This window comes from Podarcis liolepis (assembly GCF_965112155.1).
Source record: "Podarcis liolepis genome assembly, chromosome: Z".
Classification (NCBI taxonomy): Eukaryota; Metazoa; Chordata; class Lepidosauria; order Squamata; family Lacertidae; genus Podarcis; species Podarcis liolepis.
In genome coordinates, this window is record NC_139570.1 from 38,533,112 (window position 1) to 38,557,364 (window position 24,253).

The 24,253-nt window shown below is 45.4% G+C and overlaps 1 protein-coding gene across 3 annotated transcripts in view; it reads left to right on the forward strand.

Annotated features, from left to right (window-relative positions):
* NSMF (NMDA receptor synaptonuclear signaling and neuronal migration factor) overlaps positions 1-24,253 on the forward strand; it is a 45,481-nt gene that overhangs the window by 1,729 nt on the left and 19,499 nt on the right. For 2 of the 3 annotated variants that reach the window (XM_083485568.1, XM_083485566.1), the window contains exons 2-5: positions 16,352-16,413; positions 16,885-17,418; positions 18,749-18,824; positions 21,001-21,069. In XM_083485568.1, the coding sequence (XP_083341694.1) occupies positions 16,352-16,413; positions 16,885-17,418; positions 18,749-18,824; positions 21,001-21,069 (741 nt within the window). The remainder of the gene's footprint in view (positions 1-16,351; positions 16,414-16,884; positions 17,419-18,748; positions 18,825-21,000; positions 21,070-24,253) is intronic. The other variant, XM_083485567.1, reaches the window with a different exon arrangement.

Genomic DNA, 24,253 nt, shown 5'->3' on the forward strand with positions numbered 1-24,253 from the left:
AAGGAGCATATGCGGCTTTTGTTTTCTACTGGCGACACTAAACCAAGGAGAATTGCAAGCATCACAGAGGATGTTTAAAATGTAGTGACGCCTTCAGACTGCCGGTATTTGTGGGAGGGATCCCAGCACGTATACCGGAAGTTTAGGTTTGTGCATTTAAAATGAAATTAAGCGGTCTTCTACCCTAGTGCAACAAATCCACTTAAAAGAAATCGCAGACTTTGGTTGTTTGGAAAGTGAATGGGAAGTGCATTGAAAAGTGTGAAGTGAACAAATGATTGATGGGAAGACATCCCGTCTGCAAAGTGGGACAAATGCCCAATAAACAGGTTCCCTGGAGATGCCCAAACTCCCTACTGTTAATTTAACCTTACTGAAAAATTGAAATTATTTTCCCTTTAAACAAAAAACCCAAACCACACACTTTTGCAAGAGACATTTAGTGTGGTTAATTTTGATTGGTGTCATTTTACAGAGTGAGGTGACGGGGAAAGGATAAGCAGCAGGTTCTGATTGTGGGGAAAGGACCTCTTTGGAAACAGAAGGAAGAACCCGTGAGACAGACTTTCCAGAAGAACGGGCAGAACTCTTGTTCATGAGCAGGGTTCGCAAACAGGAGTGCATGGACCACTGGTGATCTACCACTGTGTCCCCGTTAAATATTCACGTTGATTTCTTAACGTATTTGTATTGCTTCATTTATTTCTTAGATTGTAGGACAAGAGAATACAATTTGAATTCTGTAGAATGTGAATTGTATTTTGCCAATAATAATAATAATAATAATAATAATGAATTTATACACTGCCCTTCAACTGAAGATCACAAATGAAACAAAATATATGAAAGAAAAGGAGCAATAATTTTAAAAAGAAATCACGTAGCATCTAGCACCAGCAAGCACGACAGAAATTGTAGTAAGTGGTCTTTGGATTTTCAAGTTGTCCATGGGGGAAAAGAAGATTGGGAACCACTGGTCCAGAGGGTGGGTTGGATCCTGTGGGAGCCTTTTTCCGACAGACTCCAGGGTGCTGATCAAGGTGACCCTTGAGTTTCTGCCCATCTTCAAAATTCTAGGCTATGCTTTCTACATTAAGCTGTGAGATAGGATGCTGGTCATGAACAGGAATAACCTGACTCCAACCCACCAAGAGCAGGGATACTTTATTCATTTTACTTTGAGCACAGGATTTGGTACAGGGGTGTAAAATTTTCAAACTACATAGAACCTTTGTTTGCATTCAGACCCAGTTCCCAGCCTTTGTTATTTTGGCAACAGTCTTTCAAAGATCTTAGGAGTGTTTACTTGAAATCTCAGGAGCTGAGGCAAAGGGACGGGGGGTGTGTGTGTGTGTGTGTGTGTGTGTGTGTGTGTGTGTGTGGATCTCAGAGGTTTCCCCTCTTCTCTTTTAACAAGCAGAAGAAATGGTTCCAAATTAGCAAATGTGCTAGATATTACAGATTCTCCCATTTCTGAATGACTCCTTTTTCTCAGTGCGGATTTGACCCGACCCTGCTCCTGAGATTAAGTGCTGCAAGCCTGCCCTCAGAACAATGAGGACTAGAATGCTAGTTTGCTTAAGCATTGACACTTTGCACTGTGTTTCCAAAAAGCACTGGTCCAGATTGCATAGATGCAGACACAACTGCAAAGCATTTTACTGAATCACTAAAATAAGGTAATTTTAAAGAACAACTGTGGGAGGCTTAGTTTGACTCAGGGAGAGAATGTACAGTTGCTGTTATTACCAGTATTAAGCGTTCATTAGGAATAAAGTTAAGACAAGACTATTTCGTAAAACAAACATACCAAAATGATTTTTTTTCTGTGCCTTGGGAGGTGTCACAAATCCATGTGGTCTAGACCCATAGGTGATCAGGGGGTGCATGTATTAACAAGTGGATCTTTGTATTTGGCTCCCCTGCATGCTCTTATTAGATTCCGTAAGTCTTTCAGCCAGCTCTATGTCCCAGAGCTCTGTGGGAGATTTGCTGGCTTTATGAAGCACTGCCTAATCTATAGATCTCAGCAGAGCTTTCCTGCTGACAAATGGACAATAATTTTCTCACTTAGAGGCTGGTGATGCTGAAATTGTGAGAGGTGTGTGTGTGTGAAGCTTTTGGGCTGCTGGAATAGCTCAATTGGTAGAGCACAAGACTATTAATCTCAAGGTTGTGGGTTTACTAAAGACTCTGTTTTGTGTTGATGTCAAATAAGCCCCACCAACTTAGTGGACAACAGTAGTCCTTCAGCGATTGAGCTGGGACATAAGGGTTTGGGTGGTCCCTGGCGTTCAGGGCGTTGTAAATTAACGGAAGGCCCTTGAACCTGGCTCAGGAGTTGATGGGCAGCCAGTGTAGCTGTTTTCATAATGGTGTGCCACGTTCTCAGCTAGATTCCCCCTCCAGCAGCCTGACTGCCACCTTCTGCATCACCTGGAGCTCCCACACCAGGCCCAAGGGCAGCTCCACATAGAGCCCCTTGCAGTAATCCAGCCTCAAGGTTACCAACTCATGGACTGCAGTGGTCAGGTTATTCGTGTCCGGGAATGGCCACAGCTTCACTTCTCTACCATTTCCTCAGCAGTTTGCAATTAAACACACACACACACACACACACACACACTGTGAAGACATGGCAGCCGATTTCTCCTGACAGACCTGTTTGCGTCCCATTTTGCCTTATGCGCATTTTTGCAAAGCATCTTCCTCTAATATAATGTAGTATTGTACATGTTATTTTGACTATTTTTTGCTGTTTCATGTGCATATTATGCTGGCATCTGTGTTTTTGTACACATGACTTGGCCAGAGAATTGCATTGCAAAATTCGGATAAGGGGTGAATTCTGAAGAGTGGCGTCTGTTTCAGTTTGCAAGCTGTTTCAGAAAGTGTTAATTAGGTAGGTTTGTCCTTGAATGCAAACTGAATCAAATCTTTCTTATCTGATATACAGGGTTCTGGACCAGATGGGCCGCTGGCCTGATCCAGCAGGCTCTTATTAATACCCCCCATCCCTACCAGAGATAAATACATCTCTGTAGGCTGCTGGTATCTGAGATGCTCAAAACCACAGCTCAAAGTCTCTGGGTTTCTTCCGAGAAGCTCTTAATTTCAGTCCCAGAGCACCTGACCCAGCTCTTCCCAAGATGGTTAATTAAGCTCTCTGCAACTTTCATTCTTGGCCTGGATCCTTGTAAACAACTGCAACACCCGTTTCAACAGGGGATGTCTCTGAACGCCATCCGTTAGTATAGCTTTCCTGCTGTTCTGTTCTGTTTTGGCTGGAACGGTTTAACATTCGCAACTGTTCTATCTGTCTTTAGAACTGCGATATACCAGTAACTGTGTGACCTGTCCTGGAACCTTAATGGGTGAAGGATGGTGGGAGGAAATCTTACAAATACAACAAATGAAATAAATACCCAATTGGTACAATGTGCTGTGCTGAACATAGTGGTGGTGGAGACACTTCTCCGATTTATTTCCTGCAGACCTAAAATGAGGAGAGGCCAATGGGGCAAGACCATAGCTCATTGGTAGAGCACCTGCTTTGCATGCAGAAGGTCCCAGGTTCAATCCCTAGCATCTCCAGGTAGGGCTGGAAAAATACACCCTGAATGAAAGAAACCCTGGAGCTGCCAGTCAGTGTAGACAATACAGAGCTGGATGGACCAAGGGTCTGACTCAGCATGAGGCAGCTTCCGATGTCTGTCTCTTCCTCGATTTACAAACTGCATATCTGAAGCATGTGAATAGGTGTAAGTAAACCTTGGCTCTGATTTAAATGGATCAAATCAGGGAGGGATGAAAGTATTTGGATCATTTTCAGACATGTCTCCTGCCCCTCATTGAAGGAATAGGTATGTAAGGTGGCAGAGAGAGCAGAGGATGGAAATATTTGGGAGTTGCTGCTTCGGTCAGCTTTTCAAAGTTTTCAGATTTTTATTGAGGACAACAAAGAAAATGGATGTTTTGCAGCTTTCTGCTCTAAGACAGATTTATCTCTTCTCTCCCCAGCTCCCACTCAAATCTGGAGCTACTGGAATTTTGAAAGTGTCTTCTAAAAAGTTCAATTTCCTTTCTATGAGCCACCAAAGACTGTGGCAACTAGTTAAGTGTTCGTGGTGATTGGTGTAAGTGTATGAGTTGTGACCGACTCTGGGGTTGTGGTGCTCATCTCGCTTTACTGGCCATGGGAGCCGGTGTACAGCTTCCAGGTCATGTGGCCAGCGTGACTAAGCCGCTTCTGGCGAACCAGAGCAGCACACGGAAATGCTGTTCACCTTCCTGCTAGAGCGGTACCTATTTATCTACTTGCACTTTGACGTGCTTTTGAACTGCCAGGTTGGCAGGAGCAGGGACCGAGCAACGGGAGCTCACCCCGTTGCGAGGATTCGAATCGCCGACCTTCTGATCAGTAAGTCCAAGAGGCTCAGTGGTTTAACCCATAGCGCCACCCGCGTCCCCATGTATGTAGTATGTATGTATTAAAAAAATAAAAAATAGATAAATATTATATGAACCAGTTGACAGTGGAGAAGACTTAGAAGGCAATGAACTCTACTTTGTTTGTGGGGTTGAACTGGATGACTTTTAGGGTTTCCTTCCAACTCTCTCTTTCTAAACGTGCATACACAGAAGTGATGTCATCAGTGTGGCATGGGAAAAAAGAGTGCTAAAGCTGCATAGATACTATACACCTAAAGCACACCAGTTCCCCCAAAGAATCCTGGGAGCTGGGATGGTAGGGGTAAACAGCTGTTCCTAGGATCCTATTTCCAGCGGGGCTTATGAATCATCTAGAAGTCTTCCTTGAGAACAAGGGTCCCTCTGGAGGTATTTGCTGGCTCTCTTCCAAAGACGGTGTGGGTGGAATCTTGGTCATCCTTATATTAAGTGCAGTGCATATTTCATGCCATATTAATTAACATATTAATTTGATTTCACCCGATTTGGGTGATGGGTGAGAAGAGATGGTCCAAAGCTCTGATATATTCTGGCTGTGTCGAATAGGGTTTTGTGTGTGTATGTCCACAGATACCTTTGGGGTTTCAAATTGCTCCTGCATAGGTTTGGGTGACTTCCACGTCAAAAGAATAGAAAAGGAATGTATAAGATGCTGTAATTGGGCAGAGTACTGATTTTAATGTCAAAATGCAGTACTTGCCAACCTGACGCCCTCCTGGTGCTTTGGGCAACGATTCCCATCAGCCCCAGCCAGCACACCTGGCACTCTTCAGAGGTTATGAACTACAGTTCCCAGGCTGGAGATTGATGGGGTGGAGGTTGACAAAGTCTGTTCTAATATTACTGCTGCTGCTTAATTATTTTTATTATTTTAAATTGTGATAGTTTTATTTAGTTTTTAACTGTGGTATTTGTATGTTGTTACAAATGTGTTTAATTTATAATTGTTGCAGCATTGCAATAAAGTATTTCCCTTCCCTGAAATGTGTTTAAACAAATGGTAAATACGCCCACAAAAATAACTTGCCTGCAATGTATTTATTAACTACTTGCCTGCTGTGAGCTGGAGCAGGAACGGATGGAGAGATACATTTGAATATTGGGTACCAAGGAAGGGGTGATGTGACTCATCCTTCCTCTGCCAGTGTCTTCACTCACTTGCATGTGCATTTCTGGCAGCGGATGGCTACCAGGCCAGTTCTTAAATGCAAGGCTGCTGTTATAGAAAAATAGGCTCCTATGTTCTTGGCATTCAGGGTGCAGCAGGAGAAAGGACAGATGGGTTTAAGCAGGAGAAGAGATGGAGGATAAGGCTATGTTCCACCTTCACTGTCAGAGGCAGTATGCTGCTGACTGCCAGTTGCTGGGAATTATGTTTGGGGAGAGTTGCAGTTGTGCTCAGGTGTTGCTTGTGGACTTCCCTTTGGGGCATTGGGTTGGTCATTGTGAGTACAGGATGCAAGGCTAGGTGGGTCTCTTGCCTGATCCAGCAGGTCCTTCTTATATTCTTCTTCTTATATTCTGATTCCTCTGTCCTTCATCTATCCATCCAGATGCAGGGATGAGCACTAACTTTAAAAGGGGATTTGATAAATTCATGAAGAGTAAGGCTATCAGTTGTTAGCAACCCTGATGGCTGTGCTCTCCCTTGGAGGCAGTAACGCTTCTGAATACCAGCTGCTGGAAACTGCAGGAGGGGAGGGGGCTCTTGCACTCATCACCTGCTTGAGAACCTTCTGGAGAATCCCAGCTGGCCACAGTGAGAGCAGGCTGCTGGGTGATGCTAGGCCTTCGGCCTGATTCAGCAGGGCTCTTCCTATATTCCTGGGAGAGCTTTGAGGGTGGCAGAGTTGGAGGAGTAAAGGTCACCAACCAAAGAGTTGGAAGAGATCATGGTGGAGAATTCCCCCTTCCATCCAGTTAGGTTGAATTGGCTGGTAACCCCCTCCCTGCAATGCCCACCCTGTGCATTTGCTTTCCTTGCTCTTCTAGCATGCAGCATGGCTCACTTGCTTGAGCCATTGAGAAAGATTTTCTCTCCATGAACTTGCTTCCGAGATGAGCCTGGGGTGTGTTTTATATCCCACCTTGCTTTCAAATTGCTTGTGGTGCTTCCAGAGTGGCTTCTGTGGCCCTCCCTCTTCTTCTCCCATCCCCACAACAAAACTGTGAAGTAGCTTAGGGTCTGGGATGTGGGTTAAACCACTGAGCCTAGGACTTGCAGATCAGAAGGTCGACGATTCAAATCCCTGCGACGGGGTGAGGTCCCATTGCTCAGTCCCTGCTCCTGCCAACCTAGCAGTTCGAAAGCACGTCAAAGTGCAAGTAGATAAATAGGTACCACTCCGGCGGGAAGGTAAACGGTGTTTCCATGCGCTGCTCTGGTTCACCAGAGGAGGCTTAGTCATGCTGGCCATGTGACCCGGAAGCTGTACGCCGGCTCCCTCGGCCAATAAAGTGAGATGAGCGCCGCAACCCCAGAGTCCGCCACGACTGGACCTAATGGTCAGGGGTCCCTTTACCTTTACCTAGCTTAGGGTCAGAGAGACCACGACTGGCCCAAAGGTCGTCTTTCATGACCAAGTGGGGATTTGAATCCTGGTCCTCCAAGTCCTATCCCAACAACTCCACTCTGACTCTCTCCCTGGGCAGTGAGTGCCTTGTGTGAGGATTTCTCAGATGCGGAAGCTTACGTTTTCCTATTTGTTTGCCGCGGTAGTAGCAAACAATTCCTTCTCACGGCTTATTCGCTGGTCTACGGGCAGCATCAGACTCTCACGCCCATTTTCAGGCTCCTATATGTTTGGGGTTTTTACTTGCTTGTAACAGGGAATGCCACATGCAGGCAAACTCTGGATTCCAGAAGGTTAACCGCATGTCTGAAATCCACCCCACCCGCGTCATTACATGCCCTCTGTGGCTTCTGGTCTTTGCCTTGAGCTGCTGTGCTTTCAGGCGTGCAGCGCCAGCGCTCAGTAACGAACCTGCCTCCCGCTTGCTGCGTTATAACTGCATCGGTTGCATCGGAATCTCGGCGCTTTGGGTGCCTCTTCGGTCGCCTTTTGCACACCTGCTCCATCCAAATGGTTCTTTCCTTAACTTCACTGCCTTAGCTGCTTCCTTCAAGTGCGGCAGTGAGGAACCTCGGAGCTGAGGGGCGGGCGTCGCTGGAGTGTTCCCCCCTCTGCTGCAGAGACGGGGCTGCTGTGTAGTCTTTCTGGAAGTCTGGATAGAGAGATGCTCCGCAAAGCAGAAGCCACTTTTGCCCAAGTCACGGCTCTGGCGTAATAAAGAGCTGGGGAGGAAGCCCTGTCTTCTGCATGATTTCCACCCACATTGCTTTAGAGACGCAACCGCGGTCGGTACTGACACCACCAGCAGCCCCGGAGGTCAATGGGACAAATTGCAGAGGGCGAATAAAGAACACAGAGGTCGAACGGGTGTCAAAAAGGGCTGGGGGCGGGAGAAAAGTGCACAAAATTTAATCAGGCTAATTAATTTAATTGAATTAGCCACCTTTGTCACTATTGTTAATTTCTGTGAACAGAAGTTGGATTACCACGGTTGCATCATTGCCATACTTGCCTGCATTGGAGATGAGTGGCTTACCTGTACACAGCATATGGGAAATAAATAAAAAAGCTGAAAGGAAGCTAAGTGCATGAGCATGTACAGAGTGCACATCCCTTGTCCAATACAGCAGTGTTCTCATATCCTGCTGCTTTCTTGCTTTAAAAAAAGTGTGTAGCTGCAGAGTTGTTTTGCTTCCTTTTTTAAAATTTAATGCATCCTAGTAATGTGGTTGACAATTAATAAATGCATTTATTTATGTATTGATATATCTGGACTTTATTTCATTTGCATTCCTGAGTTTGGGGTTGATACACAATTTTATAAGCTCTTTAAGAGATCAATTAAAATCAGATGTCATCAAAGTCCTGCTTTAGAATACTTCAGTCTATCTACCAAGCTCTAATAGGTTTCTGACTATTCTTAATGTTTATGGCTATTTATTTATTTATTATTTTTATTGCATTTATATCCCACCTTTTCCTCCAAGATGTTCAAGGTGGTGTACATGATTCTCCCCCTCCGAATTCCCACAACAACCCTGTGAGGTAGGTTAGGAAATTCCCAGCCTCCCTGCCATGTGACTTTCAGCTTATTCATGTTTTACTGTATTTGATTTATCTTGCTCTCAGAATGGGTTCCAGCACTGGATTTGTGTGTTCTTGTGTTAAAATGTCACACGGGCAACAGTCACTCTCTACATATCCTAGAAACTTTGATGACATATCAAAAATGATCTGGATGGCACTTTTAATTTTTGTATCTGTTTTTTTTAAAATTGCATTTATATTACACTTTCCCCCCAAGGAAAGGCAGTGCAGGTGGTTCTCCCCATCCCTTTTATCTTCACAACAATACTGTTAGGCTGAGAGAGACAGTAACAGTCCCAAGTTCATCCACTGATTTGAAACCCTGGGCTGGGTCTGGACACATCATAGAAGCGTTTCAGTTACGCATTGTAAATTTAAACAGGGAAAAACGAGACTCCGCAGCGCCACCTGGTGGCACAGTGTTATATCTCATATACTGTACAACACATATAAATTGCTTTTTCTTTCCCAATTTAGCAGAGTCCCTGGGTTCTTGTCTCTGTGTGCTATCACTGTATAAAAAGGGTTTGTGCAGAGAGCATGTGCCAGTACTTCCAGGTAGAAGTTGAGTGAATCACTGCTGGCTACGTCACAAGTTTTTGTTTTTGTTTTGCAACATGTACGTGATGTTGCCATCCTGCACTTCTAAAAATGTTTTCATCCAGATTTCTCCTTGCTGCAGAAAATCCAATATGCAAAAATAACCGATTATCATGACCACAGCTGCTGCGGGTGTGGAAGCACATTAGTGCATTTTTGCAAGCTGGAAGGGAGTGTTGTCACATGCGTGGTGACATTTCAGTGGTGGTCACGATTGCTATCATGGTTGCCAGAGAATTCCAACAAAAACAGAAAAGGAAGTGGGAATCACTATAGGTCTACTGGTTCATCTATGGTTAGGAACAGCAATCAGTTAAAAAATGCAATCAGTAGACACAGATCTCACTATCCGAACACAATGCATGATCACGAAAACGTTTGTTAGGGGAGCATTCGCATAGCAAGTCAACAATTCTCATTGATTCCTATGGCAAAATTCCTAATGTGTTTTGGGCCATGTTGGCTGGCAACTAACAATTCCTTTATTTCTACATTGTTTTTTCCAATCAGAGCAGTCAGCATTGGTCTAGATGGGCTCTAGTGAACTGAGTCTGCATAAGCAGCTTCACACATTTAAGTCTAGGATCTGCCGATCAGAAGGTCAGTGGTTCGAATCCTCATGATGGGGTGAGCTCCCGTTGCTTGGTCCTAGCTCCTGCCAGCCTAGCAGTTCAAAAGCACGTCAAAGTGCAAGTAGATAAATAGGTACCGCTCCGGCGGGAAGGTAAACAGCATTTCTGTGCGCTGTTCTGGTTCGCCACATGACCCGGAAGCTGTGCGCCAGCTCCCTTGGCCAATAAAGCGAGATGAGCGCCACAACCCCAGAGTCAGCCACGACTGGACCCAATGGTCAGGGGTCCCTTTACCTAATGCTCTTCCCAGTGCGGTCTGCCAGGAGTCTTCCCTGACATCTTTTCAGCACCAGTTGACCTCCCCACCCCTGGCTTTCGATTAGACTGAAAAGATGTTGCTTTTGTCATTAGTGTGCTGCCAAAGGTTTCTGTGGCTGTTATAGGGGGTTGCTTTGGTTTGTGTGTGGCTGTACAAGCACACATTGACAGTACATTTAACCCCCCCTAAAAAAAAAGAATACCAGGAACTGTATTCCACAGTTAGTAAAGGTAAAGGTAAAGGAACCCCTGACTACTAGGTCCAGTCGTGACTGACTTTGGGGTTGCGGCGCTCATCTCGCTTTATTGGCTGAGGGAGCCGGCGTACAGCTTCCGGGTCATGTGGCTAGCATGACACAGTTACAGGGCTACAATTCCCAGAGCCCATAAACTACAGTTCCCAATATTCTTCTTTTGAGGAAGGGATAATATGCTTTAAACGTGATTTAAATGTACACAGCCTTGGTTTTCAATTGTGTTGTCAGTCACTGGTAGACCTTCGGGGAACTCACCACTAACAAGCCTAACAAGTAAGAAGAAGGACATAAGAAGAGCCTGCAGGATCAGGCCAGTGCCCCATTTAGTCCAGCATCCTGTTCTCACTTGCAGTATGTATGTTCGTGTGTGCTAGGCTCCATCCCTTAGCCCTGGCTGAGCCAGTTGTTGTTTAATGTTGCTAGAGAGAGGCATTATCGCTTATGTATGAAAGGTCAGGATGCAACCCTGTGACATGGACAAAGGAGGACCATTTTCATTTTTTAATTTTTATTTTTGCAAAGCTCTGGGTTTGCAAATTGCCAGTTAATGTTTTGAAATCGTTGTATTTCCAAAGAACGTCACCCAGACAAAAGCCTCGTCTCTGAGCACAGCCTGGTTGATGATGGTGAAGGACTTTGTTGGGCTGGACGCCAAGTTCTCAGGCTGTCTCTGTTTTTCTCCCTCTCTTGCTTTACTTTGTCTGTTAATGGAGCTGCTGGCCAGTGTGCCTACCTGCAGGGACCAAGCACGTTTAGCAAGGGAGTCAAAACAAATCTGAGTGAGAGCTCGAGAGGTCAGGCATATGACCAGAAAGCCGTCTCATCAGTTAGGGTGGACAAACCATCAATTTCACTTTCCGTTTCTCACTTTCCTAATTGTTAGCATCACATTTCAGTATCAACTAGCAATTAATTTTTGTTTTTAATTCTCATGGGACTCTTTCTCTCCCCAGCAACATTATTTGGAGCAAAATTCTAACACAGTGGTACCTTGGTTTTAGAACAGCTTAGTTTATGAACAACTTGTATTAAGAACGCTGCAAACCCAGAAGTAGGTGTTCTGGTTTGTGAACTTTGCCTTGGAATAAGAACATGTTTCGCTTACTGTTGAGTGTGTTCCATTTGTAAATTGAGTCCCCCACTGCTCCCTGTTGAGTCTGTCGGCTGCTGAGTCCTGAGCACCCACACAACACAGAGGTGATATTTGGAGCTTTTGTTTTTGCAATTTTTTTGCATTTTTGTTTGTGTGGCTTTTTTCAGTTTTTTGACTGTGACTTGTTCTTCGTTTTGTGGGACTGACTTGTGACTGTGGCTTGTGACTTTGTTTTCGTGACTGTGTGGAACCCAGTTCAGCTACTGATTGATTGATTGTGTGACTGCAGAAATGGAACCCAGCTCTGAAAAACAAATAACGTGCACATAAGAAAAATAATAATTTTATTTTTTATCATCTACAATATTGTCTTATTTATTTTATAGTACAGTTCACTGATTATTGCTTTCATTTTATGGATCAATGATCTTGTTAGATAGTAAAATTCATGTTAAATTGCTGTTTTAGGGTTTTTTAAAGTCTGGACTTGATTAATCCATTTTGCAATACTTTCTATGGGAAAGCGCGCCTTGCTTTTGGAACGATTTGGTCTTGGAATAGACTTCCGGAACGGATTAAGTTTGGGAACCAAGGTACCACTATAGATCTGTACAAAACTGGACCAACAAATGCAAAACTCTTACCATCAAATATGTAATGGTCACTGATGTCTTTAATGATGCTGTCTCCATAGTTTACCAAAAAAATGTACTAAGAATAAGGAGTCAAAATTCTCACTATTTTATTATTCTGTGATATCTGATTATGGCCTTCCAGGTTATTATTTTTAATTTATCAGTTGATAAGTTGTGGAAGGCATATACCCATTTCTATATGCAGTTTTGCCTAATATACCCATTTTTGCATGCATTTCACTAATACAATGCATTTTGGGGTATATTATTTTTGCATACAGAATCCATTTTTATCCATATTCTCACCTAACATGCCTTTTTGTACCCCAATATGGCTGGAGAACTGTATTCCTAAATTCAGAGAAATGTTGGTTTGCATATTGTTTTGAGCAGTACAGTCTTAGAACAGTTTGCAAATGCAAACCAGCTTTCTTTCACCATGCTTGCCTTCTGGCTTACCTTAGGCAGAAACCCATTTTGCTGCAACATTTTGGAGCAAGCCCATACCCTCAAACCTTCTTGGTTTAAGAAAAACAACAAGTGAGGAGCCCAGTTCTGAAAAACAAGGATAGCAGAACTGGGTGTTCTCACACTATTTGCAAAAGAAAACCTGCCAGGAAAACCACACTCCAGAAAGCTAAATAGAGCAACCAAGCAAATAGGAAGGAGGAGTTAAGTGACCCAGTCAGTCCTCCTTTCATCTCCATGGCAGTTGAAATTGACCATTCTCTAGTTAATGTCAACTGCTTAACCGCTTGGCTGCAAAATGTCCCAGGTTCAGTTCCTGGAATCTCCAGATATGGCTGAGGACATGGGTGTAGCCAGAATTTTTGTTAAGGGGGGGTAGGCCTTTTGTTTAGGGGGACAGAACCTCAGTTTGCTATGTATTTTTATGTATCTTATGATTTTAATCATTTATTTTAAAATATTGATTTATTCAAATCGTCAAATCATTTCAAAAATCATCAAATCATTTCAAAAACCATCATTCAAATCATCGATTTCAAAAAATCATAATCCTCAAATTCAAAATATAGTGGGACCTCGGGTTACCTACGCTTCAGGTTACAGATGCTTCAGGTTATAGACTCCGCTAACCCAGAAATAGTACCTCGGGTTAAGAACTTTGCTTCAGGATGAAAACAGAAATTGGGCGGCAGCGGTGTGGTGGCATTAGCTAAAATGGTACCTCAGGTTAAGAACAGTTTCAGGTTAAGAACAGACCTCCGGAATGAATTAAGTTCTTAACCCGAGGTACCTCTGTAATCATGATGAAAACCACTGATTTCAAAACAATCATGATTCAAAAACATTGATTCTAGAATCAGCATGATTTAGATCACTGATTTCAAAAATAACAGTGATTAAAATCATTTATTTCAAAATAACGATGATTTAAAATGATTGATTTTTTAAAAATATTGATTTAAAAATCCCCTTGGCTATGCTCACGACTAGGAGAGATACCCTAGGGAGCTGCTACCAAGGCATGTGGGTCAGTTGTCTTACACAGTAAAAGGCATCCACCTAGGGGCCCTTGAGCCTTCGGCAAATAGCTGTATTGCCGTCCTCCCCACCTCACCCCCCCCCCCAAATCTGTGACACAGTCGAGGTTGCTTGTACAGGAAGATGCCTCCTCATGGCTGGGCAGGATGCCTGCACTGGTCTCTGCCTGGAAGCTGCCCCAAGGACCACTTTGTTCCCACTCTTGCAGCAGGTCTCAGCAGAGTCCTTCCAAGGGCAAAGCAGCTGGGGGATGACGATGCTCCAGGTGTTGTGGGAGGGTACCAATGCCTGATACTGTAGGTGAATATTGCATGCCTGGCGAACTCCTAGGTACACCTCTGCAGCCACCTGTGTTCATAAAAAGCATCTATAGCTCAGTGGTTAGAACATCTGCCTCACATGTGGAAGGCCCAGGTGCATTGGACGAGTGGTCTGACTCTGTACAGGGAAGCTTCCTGTAGTCCTATCTAATCCATCCCATTATTCAGAACAATGAGGGCTAGAATCTTTCTTCATTTTCATAGCTTCCTGGTAGAGCACATGCTTTACATACAAAAAGTCCTCAGCGTGACTGGGAAAGACTCCTGGGGAGTTGCTGCCAGCCAGTGTAGGCAGTATTGAGCTGGGTGGACGAATTTTCTGTATGCTGCTTCCTAATGCAACTGCAGAAGGTCCGAGATAAAAATGCATCACTAGTTTAAAATGTTGTGGGCAGGAAAGAGTGTGAAAAATCAGCTGCTAGTCAGAGGAGACACTACAGGGCTACCTGAAAGAATGGCCTGACCTGGTGCAAGACAGGTTTCCTATTCATTATCACCAGTGGTGGACCAGTCCATCTGATTCATCTACATGTTGTCTGTAGAGACTGTGGAAGCATTTTGAAATCCTAAGTGCTGACATTCACATTGTTTTGCGCACATTACTTGCCTGGTGACCCGCATTGCAAAATGAAGAGAAGGACAAAATTCCGAAGGATGGTTTTGCTTCAGTATGCTTATGGTTTTGGAAAGCGTACTTTAAGTAGGCTCTCCTTCAAATGCAAACTGAATCAGATTTCTCCTTTAAATCTTAGTTCAGCAAGAGCCCTAAATCCGCTTTATTTGCAGCACTTGGGTTTTCCAGTATGTGATTGAATCCCACCTGCAAAATAGTGACACCCTGGATGTGCCCTCCAACTGCCTCAGCTGGATTTCCATCTCTGTCACCGTCCTTTGGGTTATGACTGGAGAAGGTGCAAGCTTTTAGCTGGTGGAATTTTCCAGTGGGAAACGACTCTCTTTTTCTCCCCCTGGGCTGTGAAAGAGCCTCTACATAGTCCTTCGAGAGATGGCGCAGCACACTTCTGCAGTCAAGCATGCTTGAAAAGGACAGAACAAAAGGTGCCCTTGAGCATAGATGGTTCAGCGCAGTGCTGTGGCAAAGAGGTAGCATCTTCTCCTTGATGCGTTCAGTGATGGTGGCAGGGAAGGATCGAGTTGGTTCTCTGGGATTGCCCTTACCAGATCTATCTGTTTTGGTTTGAAGCCTGGAAGTGACGTCCCTCTGATCCACATCTACACCCTGCACCTAACCTACCTCACAGGGTTGTTGTGAGGATAAAATCAGGAGGAGAACTATGTAGCCAACTTCGGCTCCTTGAGATGGGATGTAAATATAATAAATAGCATTTTTGTACCACGCTAAGAGTCATGGAGAATCCTGAAAACTGTACTGGTGACCTCTACAGTTGCAAGCCCAACTTAACAAACCACAGTTCCCAGGACTCTCTGTATGTTAAAGTGATATAAGAATGCTTGACCTCTGTATATCACTGGACTACAACTCCCATCATTCCTGACCATGGACCATTCTGGCTGGGGCCAATAGTATTCATAGCCCAGCAATTTCCAGAGGGCACTCTGTTGGCTTCCCCTGCTTTAGGTTTTCTTGGTACAGGTCCTGGATGACACAATTGTGATTGTGCGGCAGAGTGGATGACTCATTTTTCTAAGAGGCTGCAGTTTTGGAATAGCTAGGGACTAGTCTCTCTCTCAGTTTCTCTGTCATTTCCCACCCCCTCTCTCTCTTACACTTTGGGTGATCCGCAGCCAATTGACAGAGGTGCTTTGCCCATCACATCAATGAACCGCATCTTGCACTTACCCCCCCCCCCATTAATACAGAATGCAAGAGTCCCCCGATGTTGGACTACAACTCCCACAATCCCTAGCTAGCAGGACCAGTGGGTCAGGGATGATGGGATGTTGTAGTCCAACAACATCTAGAGACCCAAGGTTGAGAAAGGCATTCTTGGATCCAAATGAAAGCAGGCGAGTCTGATTTCCTGACATTGCTGTTTGTTCATTTTTATCTAAAAGCAGCTGTGAGTTGTGACAGAGAGAGCAGTCTCTCACCGGAACAGAGGTACTGGGAGGAGAATAACTTAACCTTTCTGCCTGTGTGGTTTCCACAGTCTGCCTATCCCCCACTTCTAAGTTGCTTTTTTGCCACCCAACATACAGGTATATTCCTCCACTATTAGGATAATGGCAGCTTTGAGGTGTGTGAGTCAAAGAGTGAGTGGCTTCTCTTTGTGGGTTGTGGGTGGGGATTTCCCTCATTTTTATGAGGGTGACAAAACACTTTGGAGCTGGATTTTGCTAGTTTGCTTTGCTAACAAACTCTCTCTCTCTCTCTCTTTCTCCCCTTTCCCCTCTTTCTCTCCACCATTTTGTGCTTCTGCACACCTGACAATTTGAAGAGCGGCGAGGGCTTTTGGAGATTATCTCTCTCAGAACCATCCGGAAGGCCAGAATGGTTCAGGTAGGAGGATGTGTTGATTTTTATGTTATACTCATGTTTAAAATTATTTATAGGCTACGTGAGGCACATTTTCCAAAAGAGCCCTGTCAAGGTTGTTTGTGTGGGTGTGGTATTGTTCAAAATATTTAATTTAATTTATTTATTTCATGCAATTTATAAGCTGCTTGATTGTAAACAAAAACAAAACCTCAAAGCAATTTACAAAAAGGATAAAACATATGTTTGAAAGTGGGCAGGTAATATGATCTGAAATTTCAGAAGGAAGATTCAGAAGGCTGAATATGTTTCCATTGTCAGGACATGGGGCTTTACTATCTTATGAACATCAGAAATGCCCTGCTGGAAATGTCTGAACTCAAAGTCAGAACAGCTGTCCATCTTCAGATCCTGGACTCCAAATTTCTTTTCACACTGGAGAAAAAGAAAGCTGGCATCTTTAACTCAGGTTCTCATATGCTCCTTTCCTTCCAGATCACCTGCTTGCTGAATCCTACGTTGGGCAGGAGGACTCCCCAGATATGCACCAGGGAGCCCAGAACAAGCGCCGCCTTTCCCTCATTTCTGACGGCAAATTCGAACGCAGCTTCTCAGAGGAGCGTGGCGAGAAGCTGGCAGGCGAGGGGCCCAAACCACGGGTCTACACTATCTCCGGAGAGAGGCCTATGCTCTCCCAGCACCAGAGTGAGAGCATGGAGCTGGTGGTCATCAAAGGGGCTGAGGCTGAGGAGGAAGAGGAGGAAGACTGCTCCCAGGGCCAGCCTCTCCAGAATGCGGTCAGCTCCCACAACATTGGGAGGCACTGCAAAGGGAGCTGGGCAAGCAGCCGCCAGGTCTCCAAGGAGTGCCCCGGCTGCACCCACCTGGCTGCTCCTTCCCAGCACGCCTTTGACATAGAGCATCCTCACCCCCACCACCCCCATCACCACCACCACCACCACCAGGCCGGCGAGACTGGCTGGCGCCGGAAAAAGCTGGAGAGAATGTATAGCATTGACCGTGTGTCAGGTTAGTAACGGAATAAAAGAAATCAATATAGAAAGGCCTGTGCTCTTGTCTTCAACAGTGGGTAGTCTGATTTCCCTGGGAAAAATGTGGGTGGGGTGACACCCAGCTCCTGTAGCCAGTGTGGTGTAGTGGTTAAGAGCAGTGGACTCGTAATCTGGTGAACCGGGTTCACTTCCCCGCTCCTCCACATGCAGCTGCTGGGTGACCTTGGGCCAGTCACACTTCTCTGAAGTCTCTCAGCCTCACTCATCTCACAGAGTGTTTGTTGTGGGGGAGGAAGGGAAAGGAGAATGTTAGCTGCTTTGAGACTCCTTAGGGTAGTGATAAAGCAGGATACCAAATCCAAACTCTTCTTATTCCTTGCAGCTAGCAATTGGAGGGTGAGACAGTTTCTGAAAGTGGAGGTTCCACTTATCATTTACACTGCTGCTCCACTTACTTTTGGCTCTTGCTCCACCCACTGCAGGCATGTGGCCCCCAGAAGGTTTGCTAGGAAAGGAAATGTGGCCCTCGGTCTGAAAAAGGTTCCCCAGCCCTGTCACCTAGGATTTAGCTCCACGCCTAGTTAGATGTTGTGATCTGCATTATGGTTGGATGGCTGACAACTCTCTGGTTTTGTTTATTAAATGATAAAGTAATGTACAAGTCATGAAAATTCTGTGGCGGGTAACTTAGTAAAGGAAGGGTACTGGTGGAACAAATAGCAAAGTGCCTGTTACAGAGTTTTAATTAATTTTGGATTCTGAAGCTCTGTAGTCAAAGGATAAGAACATAAGGAAAGACTGGCTGCTAGAATAGGTTAGTGGGGCATCTAACATCCTGTTCTCACAGTAGCCAGATGCCCATTATGGAAAGCCCCAAACAGGAGCTGAGTCCAATAGCACTCTCCCACTTGCGAACCCAAGGAACTGGTATTCAGAGGAATACTGGCTCCCTTGGTGAAAGGGGAACAAAGCCATTGTGGCTAGTATCAGGTTCATATGGGGAGATCTTTCAGGTATCCTGGGCTCAAGCTACAGAGCCAGCATTGCTAATAACCATTGATAGATCTGTCTTTCTCCATGAAGCTCTCTAATCCGCTTTGAAAGCTTAATGAGGCTGAAGTCCATCACCATCTTTTCGTTCTCCTGCTGTCTGAAGTGTTTTCTTTTGTCTGTCCTACTTAATTTCATCAGATGATCTGCTCTTCCTTTCATTCCATGATAACTCTGGTGAGGGAAAAACATATCTCTTTATGCTTTGTCCACACCATGCGTATTGAACTTCAATCGTGTTCCCTCTTTTCCCAGGACTGAATTCTCATTGCTGTGACTGCTTACCTCTCTTGCAGATGATGTCCCCATCAGAACTTGGTTTCCCAAAGAGAACCTCTTCACTTTTCAAACAGCTACAACAACTATGCAAGCGTAAGTTAGAAAACTGGTTGGCTGGGCATGGAGGAGAGCATGTAAAATGTCTGCATGCTCATTCACTTAACCAGCCATTCTTCTGGGTTCACATAGCATTGTTATAACAGAGACATCAAGCTGCCTTATCTGAGCCAAGCCACTGATCCATCACATTCAGTATTGTCTACAATAACCCACAGCGGCTCCCTAGGCTTTCGGAAGCAGAGCCTCTCTCCTAGCCTTACCAGGGGATTGAACCTGGGAATCTTCTGCATGCAAAGTATATGCTCTGCTGCTGCAATTCATTTAAGAGAGAGAGCAAGGTTCTAGTCCTCATGGTTCTGAATGCAGGGCTGAATTAAACAGGAACACTGGAAGCCTTCCCTTCATGCTTGCTCAACACAGCTTCTTTTGCATGAAATATATTGCCCTTCTTTCTCTCAGTGGCTTCATCTCCACATACATGTTTATATGTGTACATTTTTGCACTCTTTGAAAATGGCCACAGCTACAGCTTTAGTAGAGTCCCATGAGCATGACTTTGTGCTAAATTCACACTTTTAAACTGCCTCATCTTATTAACTTATGAAGGCATGGTAGGGACCTGAGACTTTGCCTCAGTGTTGGTGGAGCCACAGCTTTGGAAGGTCACACTTCGAAAATGTTTTGTTTTTATTTATTTATAATCATTTGGTGTCAGGTTAAAAACACACGCACACACATGGAGCTGCTGTCTATCTGCAGAGCATGACAATACATTACGTTTTTATGTATATAGGAATATATGTATACACCCACCCACCCACCAACCAACCCCACCTTGCTACTGCAGAAAAGTTCAGCTTGTATTTCTTCACTAATATATATTTTCTCTCACTCTTTCTCTCTGCCTCCCCTCTGCTTTTCGTGGGACCATCAGCATCTCGTAAGTACAGCTGCTACCACCCCACAAATTTGTAGCCCCATTTTGACCCATGTTTGTTGGCATCTTTGGGTAAAACCCCCACATTTCCCCGGTATCTTGTCCATATTTGGATGCACAAAAAGGTGACAAGGGCCTTCCAGCCTTCCACCTATTTTTCTTTGAATATGATGTTGTTCCCAGGGTCTCAGCAGTGGAAGACTCAATCATCAAAGATTTAAACCCAGCCAGCAAGCATCTAGCAGCTTGCGTATTCATCCAACCCTCCTCTCTGTTTTCTCCTTTGTTCTTTTTATGATTTTGTTTTTATACCTGTGATCCGTTCTAGGAGACTGGGGGTGGAGAGAATCCCTGACCATGCATCCTTGTAACCTCTTGGTTAGGGAGATGGGGAACCTTTGGCCCAGCTCCCAAGAAGCCACACCTGGAGGGTCACAGGTTCCTCTTCCCTGTTCTAGGTTATTTGTAATGCAGATGGGAAGAATGGGCAGCGGGGGTGCAGGGTGTTGAGGCATGGCAAATGACAAGAGAGAAGTCGCCTTACTTAAAATACTCAGCAAACTGAATTTTTGTGGCCCCCCTCCCCAAGAAAGGCCTCTGCCTCAGACATTTCATTGTTAAGGTCCAATTTTTCAGTGTCATTTCTGAAGCTTTCTTCTCTTTTATCCTCTAGGGGTTAGGAGGTAACCATTAAATTATTGCTCGTTCCTTCTCTGAATGCTGTTCGCACAGTAGGCAGTGCAAAACCTTCCTTTACTGATATTGTGGGTTCCATGGTAGGGGGAACATAACTAGAGGGAGTTAGCCCATGATAGGGGAGTGCAGAATGTTAGGCTGCTGCCAATTTATCCGTTCTGGACATAGTCCTTTTTCTCCAGGCTCTTACGATATGCCACCTCCTGATCTATTTTCCTCCCCCTCCCCAAAAAAACTCAGTGTGTGACATACACTCAACATTCCTCCTGATCTATTTTGCCCCTCCCAAAAAAACACCAGTGCATGGTATACACTCAACATCTCTTCCTAATCTATCTCCCAGTGCAAAACAGGGTATGATACATTCAACATCCCTATTTGCTCCTTCAGCCTCTCTCCCAACTTGTTTGTAGTTCATTTTGTGGCTTGCGTCTCCTTCCTCTTCCTCAAGAGGTTTGCCTCTTGATTGGGAGTCTGCGCTCTCCCTTGTCCTGTGTTGCTGTCCCCCCTCAATGTCGTCTCCCAGTTTCGAAGCTGTTGTAGTTTGGTTTTAATGCCTTAAAACTGGTTTCCCAGGGCATTCAGGGGCTACGCGGAGAGGAAGAGGCGGAAGCGGGAGAATGATTCTGCGGCTCTGATCCAGAGGTACGAGGGCGACTCCTCCTCGCACGAGTTCAATCCTTGCCTTGTTGCATGGGCCACCTGCAAGGGGCATCGGCATTGCTTTTGAAAAAAATAAATGCTGGCAGCGAGATGTTTCAGATGCTGGTACAGAGAACCGAAGAAGCTGATGGCAGTCAATTGGGCAGGTTCTTTGTTCTTAACAGGGCACAGTCCCTCTGAAAGCAAACTTGGCAAGAGCTTGAAGGCCAAATATTTACTAATGTGGTTTGGTTCCATCATGCAGGACTCGTCACTGATTTTCTGTCCTCCCAGCAAATAGAGATAACTAAACACGGGGTGGGGACCTTTTTCAGCCCAAGGGCCACATTACCTTTGGGGAAAACCTCCTAAGGATCACATTCCACTGGTGAGCAGGTCCAAGGCAAAAGTAGGCAAGACAACAAATGCAAATTTTACTTTGTACAAGAGCCTAGTTTCTACTCACACCACCTCTCTATCATCCATCCAGGCAAGCAAGAAGCAAGATCAGAATTCAAGGCAGGGCCAGCCCACCCACGAAGCAAGATGAGATGACTGCCTCTTGTGGCAGGTTCCATAGGAGCAGCAGAACTGGCCCCCAAGGAATCATTGCCTGTTGCCACAATGGTGGCAACAATAGCTGTAGTGCACTCCTCTGAGGCCAGCTCAGCCTCCTCTTTGGCAGTCTCCCTCACCCCCCCCCCCCCATAGCAGCCTCTTGGCAAATTGGAGGCCTTGCTAGGCTCCTTCAACCCTTGTTCCTGATGTAGATCTTCACCCACCTCTTCTTCACTGGCTGTGGGGAGGCACTATGTTGTAGTTCGCCTCAGGTGCCAAAGTGTCTTGGTCCAGCCCTGATTCAAGGACACATTCCATCCACACATAAACACACAAGGAGGGCACAGAGCAGGGTCAGTGACGGGTGTTTTCTAGGGAGAGTCCCAAGGCTTGGAAGGCCACGTTTGGCTTTTAGTCCTGAGGTTAGAATCAGAACTTTGCACTGAAAGAGGGAAGGCAACCCCTCCCAAATAGGCCCACACAAAGAGGGCTAAATGTTTTGTGTTAGGGTAGTGTTCAAAGTCCTTTGCATACATTAACTCCACAATTGTTACAATAACCTACTAAGGCAGATAGTTGTTATTTTACCTCCCAGTCCTGCAGACTGGAAGACTGAGGCTGAGTGAGCATGAGACTTACTGTGGCTGAGGTAAGATTTGGAGAGGGGGATGTTCCAGTTCACACTTGTGATCTCCAGCCCTTCTCTAAAAGGAGGGGAACCACATATACTCCTAGGCTTTGCCAAGTTTGCTTTTGCTGGGTGAAGTGGGGAAATGGTGAAGAAGAAGGAAAAGTTGGAGGGAGTCAACCTTTGCAAGAGATGTCCTGTTAAGAAGGCTGTTGTGTTGTACAGTTCCATCTTGGAAAAGTTGGGACGCCTCCCAGCGAAGTGGTTGTACTCTGGACTTGAGCCAACCTGAGATGCGAATTTCCCTGCTTTGTTTTTCTGGTTGCGGGAGAAGGTGGCTGAGTGCATGTTGCTGCGTGGGGCTTTTTTTCCAGCAGGTTCGTCTGCCGTCTGGCACCCTCTCCTGGAGCTTCGCAAGGGCAGACCTTGCAGGCGGTTGAATGTGGTTCCCATCTTGGGTTGATGCTGCCAGTTTCCCAGGCTGGCCTGGTCTTTCCTGCTGCCTCGTCTTGGCAAGATCCTGCGCTGCAGTCCTAAGCAAACCCCCCCCTCCATCCCTGATCCTTTTGCTTAGAAATTGTTGCATGTTCAAGGGGAATAAATGCTTTTCTCCCACCCCCTTTGGTGCTAGGCTGGCCTGCTCACTCTCCTTGGCTCAGAAGGAGAAGCTTGGTGCCAGCAAATTTTGGTCTCTTGATGTGGTGCCCAGTCTGGCAGGGCGAGGGACTCATTTCAAGCTGCTTTCTTTGGTAATCAAACAGTGGCTTTTTGCTGCAGCAAGATTAGGGGGGGCCTTGCTTGAGGCTGGCTGAGGAACTGGGTGTGGTGGTGGCTTATTCTCTTGAGAAATTGTGGGGCAGGGGAGCAAAGCTCTTCATGCTACTACTCCACATGAGGACAGGATCCTGTGCCAAAAGACACCATTGTCACAGGAAGGGAAACAAGCTACTAGTGAAGTGGGGGGTGGTGTAGCTTTCATTTTTTCATTCTTTGGGGCATTTTGAGAGGCCAAGGGTAGTGCTTTGATTGCAGTGATGCCCCCTTGCCCAGTTTCTGTAGTCTCTGCGGCAGAAATGGCTTCCTGTATGGCTGCCTTACACTACAGTGTTAAAGAACACTGGGGGTGGGGAGAGAGATTAAATGTTTGTGGCTCTGTCAATGGAGGGGAGATTTTTAGGGGGAAGGTGCAACACCCTCCTCTCTATGGAGGGTGGATGAGTGTAGAGGAAAAGAGACATAGAAAGCCTCCCCCCGCACCATGTTCTCTAGGTCCTTGCGCCGTGCCCTGTTTTTGTCCACGGTGGGACATTGCCTTTCCTTGAGGGCTTTGGTGGCAGCTCATAGCTCCCCATTGGTCTGAGGGCCCCACCCCTGGCCTAATGTGTGTGTTCCGTGCCTCCTGCTGGGTCCAGCAATGGGCCTGTGAGTGTCTCCATGGCAACCAGGCCTAGTGTGGATGGAGTCAGTGGTTGGGCTTTGTGTGATCTTGGAAGATGAGTTTCTGTTCTCTTTCATACAAACGCACACGGAATCCTTTCTGTGACTGAAATCCGTTCTTTGTGCTTGGGTTGCTAAATACTCCCACCCACTCACCCCTTGTATATAGTGAAAGAATTCCTGCACTATTATAGAGTGATTAATTGACTGGAGGAACTTTTATCCAACTTCATGGGAGGGCAGAATGGAGCCTGGGCTGTGTTTGTGGCTGGCTGGCTGGCTAGTTGACTGGTCAGCTGGGGTGAATTCAATGCCACCCCTACCCCCCTCCTCACTCACTCTGTTCAGTTTGTTTTAGAGCCAAAATGCAGCTTTTTCACATAACTGCACCATTCAATGATTTGCTTTGCCATTTGGCGTTGTACATACAGTCTCTTTTGAAATCTAAATTTGTTTTAAAAACTCCTGTCTCACCCATCTGCCTTAAAGGCCAGGGTGTGGGTTACAGCAATAAATACATTTTTTAAAATAATAATAATAATAAAGATTATCAAAGAAATAAGA